Raw genomic sequence first — 5,550 nt, 5'->3', positions numbered from 1 at the left:
AGAGCTTGTCCCGTATTTTCATGAACATAGAGGAAAAAGGGTTTAGTTAGATCAGGGTGATGAAGTAGAGGGGCTGTTAGAAGGGCCTATTGAAGCTTGAGAAAAGGGCGCTGAGGTGAGGAGGTCCCTTACTCATATTATAGAGACGAAAGGCGACATTAGGTTTTTTTTACAGCGACTATGGGAGTATTGTAAGGGGAGCGAGTGGGTCGGAGATACCCCTTTTTTAATAGGTCCTGAATGATGGGGCTTAACCCGAGGAGGGCTGTTGTGGTTGATGGATACTGAGCCTGACAAATATATTTGGAGGGGTCTTTTAGTTTTATGTGTATAGGGGAACACTGGGCCAGAGCGGGGCTGGCAGTGTCCCAAACTGTGGGGTTAACAGGGTGCGTTAGCATGGGTAAGGACTTCTTTGGAGGGGTGGAATTAGTAGGACATTGGGCTTGAACTAGCGCTAGGAGGAAGGAAAAAGGGGAAGAGGAAGAAGACAGGGGCAAAGTAATGGAGACTTGAAGCCGTGATAGAATGTCCCGACCCAACATGGGGATGGGGCATTGTGGCATGACTAGAAAGGAATGGGAGAAAACGGATTGAGTGCCTTGAAGGCAGCAGGTTAAAAGAGGGGTTTTTTGGGGGAAAGATTTGTTTACATCCTACCCCAACTATAGGAGAGCTGCTGGAGGTGGTGGGGCCTTTATGATCCCTTAAGACCAAAAAGGTGGCTCCAGTGTCCAGGAGGAAAGATATTGGGTGGCCGTCCACAACCATGGATACCCTGGGCTCCTGCTTTGTTATAGAGATGTTCGGGAAGGTCCCAAGGCTCCGTCGGTCCTCCTCAGCAAGGCCCACCATAGGTGGAGTCCACGGTTTGGGGGACTGTGGGGCAGTTGGTCCCTCACCCCTTTGGGCGAGGGGGCAGTCAGATCCCCAATGTCCCTTCTTTTGCATTTTGGACAAGGAGTGCTGGGTGGCCTGTGGGTGGGGCAAGTCTTGGCCCAATGTCCTTCCCTTCCACATTTAAAGCAGGCTCCAGGTGGAGGCTGTGGGAGGGCGCCCAGGGGGTTTGATAAGCTGGGCCAACATCTGGAAGTTGGCGTGGTCGACCTTTTGTTTTCGATGTTCTTTTTCCTCTGCCCGATTATGAAAAACCTTGAAGGCCACTGATAGGATTTCGGTCTGAGGGGTTGCAGGACCCTGCTCTAATTTTTTAAGTTTAGTTTTAATGTCAGGGTAGGATTGGGCCAGGAAATAGGTCATAAGGACATGCCGGCCATCTTCTGAGTTGGAGTCTAAGTTAGTGTATTGTTGAAAGGCCTGAGTTAATCTATTGAGGAACTCGGAGGGAGTTTCCTCATTTTTTTGGACAATTTCTTGAATTTTTTGGAAGTTGACGACCTTGTGAGCCGATTTTTTGAGGCCAATTATTAAGCAAGAGGCAAAATGGTCTCGAGCCTGGATTCCCTGGGCTGTGTTATAATCCCAATTAGGTTCCTGTTCCGGGACTGCTTGGGGCCCTGGCGGGTGATTCGGATTGGTACAATGGGTGTCAGTGGCATGGGGTTGGGCTGTATCCCAGACCCTGTGGCGTTCCTTCAGGAGGAGGATATTGGCTAGGAGCATGAAGATGTCATGATGTGTGAGGCTGTAGGCCTGCAGGATCCATTAGAGGTGGTAGAGTCAGTAGAGAAAGAGCCTAGTCTTTTTCCTGAATCTGTAAGGTCAGCTAGGGAAAAGGGAACATGGACCCTAACTACTCCTTCAGCCCCAGCTACCTCATGTAGTGGGGCGATTGTTAAAGGGGTGGGAGGAGGTCCTCGGGAATGGGTGAGAGGGGAGCTTAGTGGGTCAGGAGTAGGTGAGGGTAACGATGGGGGAGTGGATGGTGCAGGAGGTGCAGGTGGTGATGTGGATGAAGAGGGAGGAGGAGCGGACACTGGAGGCAGTGGGGGAGGAGGAGTTCGGTAGGGTGGGGGTTCATCAGCAGGGTCGAAGGTGCAAGGATCGAGGGGTGACTGTGAAGAGGGTTTACAGGCTAAAAGGACTTGAGAGGGAGCACGGGAGGAGCAGAGGGCGGGGTTCTGAGCCAAGAGGCGAAAAGCCTCGATGTAGGGGATCTCCTTCCATTTTTCTAAGTGCTGGCAGTAGTTAAAGAGGTCTCCTAGAATGTTAGGATCTAGTGTGCCCTCAGGGGGCCATGTGTTTTGATTATTTAAAGGATAATAAGGCCAATCTTGTGTACAGAATTTGGTGAGGAGTTTGGGCTCAATATCCGGCCTGAGGGAAAGGTTGGTGAAGTTTTTCAGAAGGCATTGAAGTGGAGAGTCCCCTAGGGAGGAGGAGGAAGCACCTATTCTGGTCTCTTAATGGGAATTTAGACAGAAATCAGACAGAGATTTAGTGATAGGACAGATCCTTCATCCGGTTGGGAAAGGCGGGATCCTAGAGGGCGTCCCCAGAAGATCACGTCAGTCCCAGCAAGTTCAGGTACGAACCAGGAGGAGAGAAGGGAGGTGTGGGTTGTCACTCAGACCTCCACTTCTCTAGGGCAAAAGCCCGGTGCCTGAAGGAACCTAGTGCCAGGATTTTCTGGTCGGGTCCCAGACCCGGGAAGTGGACAGAAGAGAGTGGTGGACAAGAGGGTGAAAGCGAGAAGGAGAGAACAGAATGGGGCTTTTAACCTCCAAAAATGAAAGTAAAAGTTTACTGGGGCTTTGGAACCTATTATAGTCTGGGAATTTATGGTGGTTGTGAAGACCGTGGTGGGGTGGGGTATGGGCGTTAGGGGCTACTGGACAATCACGGCTAGACTTCCTGTGGTAGCCTGAAAAAGGGCTGGTGCCCTTTAGGAAAGGGGGCTTACCTAATGATGAGCCAGTGGTGAGTGGAAGGAGCCAGCGCTGAAAAGAATGGACAAGGGTGGACCGTCAACGGTGAGTGGTGGAAGGGAGGCCGGTCCTGGCAGGATGGAGTTCTAGAGGGGCGACTCGAAAAGTGCAGCCACTGCGATTTGAAAAGTGTTACAGCTTGAGGGAGCCCAGAGGGGTGAATCAGAAGGTGTTGCCGCTGTGATCCGAAAAGTGTCGCCGCTTGAGAGAAACTCCGTCCCAGGTTTCGGCACCAAATGAAAGGACGAGTTGACACCAGTTGACGATCCACCGGAGAGAGCTCGTTTATTAGGCAGCACACACACATATATGGTTTCTCATCTGTGTGAGTTCTCTGATGTCCTCTGAGGCATGATTTACTGGAGTAAGTTTTTCTATATTCTTTACATTCATATGGTTTCTCACCTGTGTGAATTCTCTGATGCTTGTTGAGATTTGACTTCTCATGAAAGGTTTTTCCACATTCACTACATTCATACGGTTTCTCACTGGTGTGAATTCTCTGATGCCTGCTGAGGTGTGACTTCCTGTGAGAGGTTTTTCCACATGCACTACATTTATATGGTTTCTCACCTCTGTGAATTCTCTGATGCCCACTGAGGAGTGACTTCCTGTGAAAGGTTTTTCCACATTAACTACATTCATATGGTTTCCCACCTGTGTGAATTCTCTGATGCTTGCTGAGATTTGACTTTTCATGAAAGGTTTTTCCACATTCACTACATTCATATGGTTTCTCACCTGTGTGAATTCTCTGATGCCTGCTGAGGTGTGACTTCCTGTGAAAGGTTTTTCCACATTCACTACATTCATATGGTTTCTCACCTGTGTGAAGTCTCTGATGTACACTGAGGTTTGATTTAGAGTAGAAAGTTTTTCCACATTCTTTACATTCATATGGTTTCTCACCTGTGTGAGTTCTCTGATGTTCATTGAGGTGTGATTTACAGTAGAAAGTTTTTCTACATTCTTTACATTCATATGGTTTCTCACCTGTGTGAGTTCTCTGATGTACATTGAGGTGTGACTTACAGTTGAAAGCTTTCTTACATTTCTTACATTCATATGGTTTCTCACCTGTGTGAATTCTCTTATGTACACTGAGGTTTGATTTAGAGTAGAAAGTTTTTCCACATTCGTTACATTCATATGGTTTCTCACCTGTGTGAGTTCTCTGATGTACACTGAGGTGTGACTTACGGTTGAAAGCTTTCTTACATTTCTTACATTCATATGGTTTCTCATCTGTGTGAATTCTCTTATGTACACTGAGATTTGATTTACAGTAGAAAGTTTTTCCACATTCTTTACATTCATATGGTTTCTCACCTGTGTGAGTTCTCTGATGTTCATTGAGATGTGATTTACGGTAGAAAGTTTTTCTACATTCTTTACATTCATATGGTTTCTCACCTGTGTGAGTTCTCTGATGTTCACTGAGGTGTGATTTACAGTAGAAAGTTTTTCTACATTCTTTACATTCATATGGTTTCTCACCTGTGTGAGTTCTCTGATGTTCATTGAGGTGTGATTTCCAGTAGAAAGTTTTTCTACATTCTTTGCATTCATAAGGTTTCTCACCTGTGTGGGATCTGTGATGTACCCTGAGGTATGAGTTATGGTTGAAAGCTTTCTTACATTTTCTACATTCATATGGTTTCTCCCCTGTGTGAATTCTCTTATGCTTGTTGAGGTTTGACTTCTCAGGAAAGGTATTTTGACATTCGCTATGTTCATATGGTCTCTCACCTGTGTGAATTCTCTGATGCTTGCTGAGGTTTGAGGACTTGTGAAAAGTTTTCCCACATTCATTAGACACATATAGCTTCTCCCCTGTATGTGTTATCTTATGGATTGTAAGGGGTAATTTCTTCATGAATGATTTATCACATTCACTATATTTATAGGGTTTCTCCTCTGAGTGTACTTTCTGCTGTTCAGTGAGTTCATAATTTTCACAGAACTTTCTCCAACATATGTCAAATTGAAAAGATTTCTCTGATACTGGAATTGTCTCTTTGGCAAGAACAGCTGACTTATGAAAGACTTTCCCATAATCAAATTTGCAGGATGTCTCTCCCATATACTCTTTCATCTGTTCCAATAATATTGGCTCTGTGTTGAAGGATTTCCATTGTCCACTATATTCAAAAGCCTGCTGCTGAGCATGAATCTTGGAATGCTGATTAAGATGCTCACAATGTCTCCACAATTTCCCAGTTATATTACCCTCATCAGATTTCTCTCCAGCATGCATCCAATCAGCCTCTCTAGGAGGAGGTGCATTCCGACATACACTGAACTCTTTGCACCTCATTCCTAAATACTTTTCACTATTTATCATTGAATTTGAAATATGGTTTGAGCTCAAATGAAATGCGTGTTCTATTTCAACTCTCTCCTCAGTTGATGTATTGCTGTTGGTAATTCCACCATCCTGCAAATGTGTATCATAATGTTCTTGGCTTTTTATAATTAGAGCTTTGACTATCTGAACATCTAAAATAAGAAAAAAAATACCATATCCATAAGCCACACATAAGTATTGCTAAAATGAGCATCTAAAGGTAAAGAAGTTTTTTCATATTCTCATGGCATAGGATTGTACAAAAATGAATAATGGAAATTGGATTTATAACTATACATGTTTCCTACATACTAC

The 5,550-nt window shown here is 45.2% G+C and overlaps 1 protein-coding gene across 1 annotated transcript; it reads right to left on the bottom strand.

Moving 5' to 3' along the window:
- Positions 1-3,207: 3,207 nt before the first annotated feature.
- Positions 3,208-5,205, bottom strand: LOC134376045 (zinc finger protein 260-like; the record flags this gene model as incomplete). Its single annotated transcript, XM_063094735.1, is given in 2 exon segments — positions 3,208-4,469; positions 4,638-5,205. Coding segments are annotated over 2 exon segments (1,830 nt in total), but the record flags the coding sequence as incomplete, so codon positions are not given.
- Between the last annotated feature and the right edge of the window lie 345 nt (positions 5,206-5,550).

This window comes from Cynocephalus volans, chromosome 4, assembly GCF_027409185.1.
Source record: "Cynocephalus volans isolate mCynVol1 chromosome 4, mCynVol1.pri, whole genome shotgun sequence".
NCBI classification, from domain to species: domain Eukaryota; kingdom Metazoa; phylum Chordata; class Mammalia; order Dermoptera; family Cynocephalidae; genus Cynocephalus; species Cynocephalus volans.
Note: the sequence above shows the minus strand (reverse complement) of the source record. Positions and strands in the feature narration are given on the sequence as shown.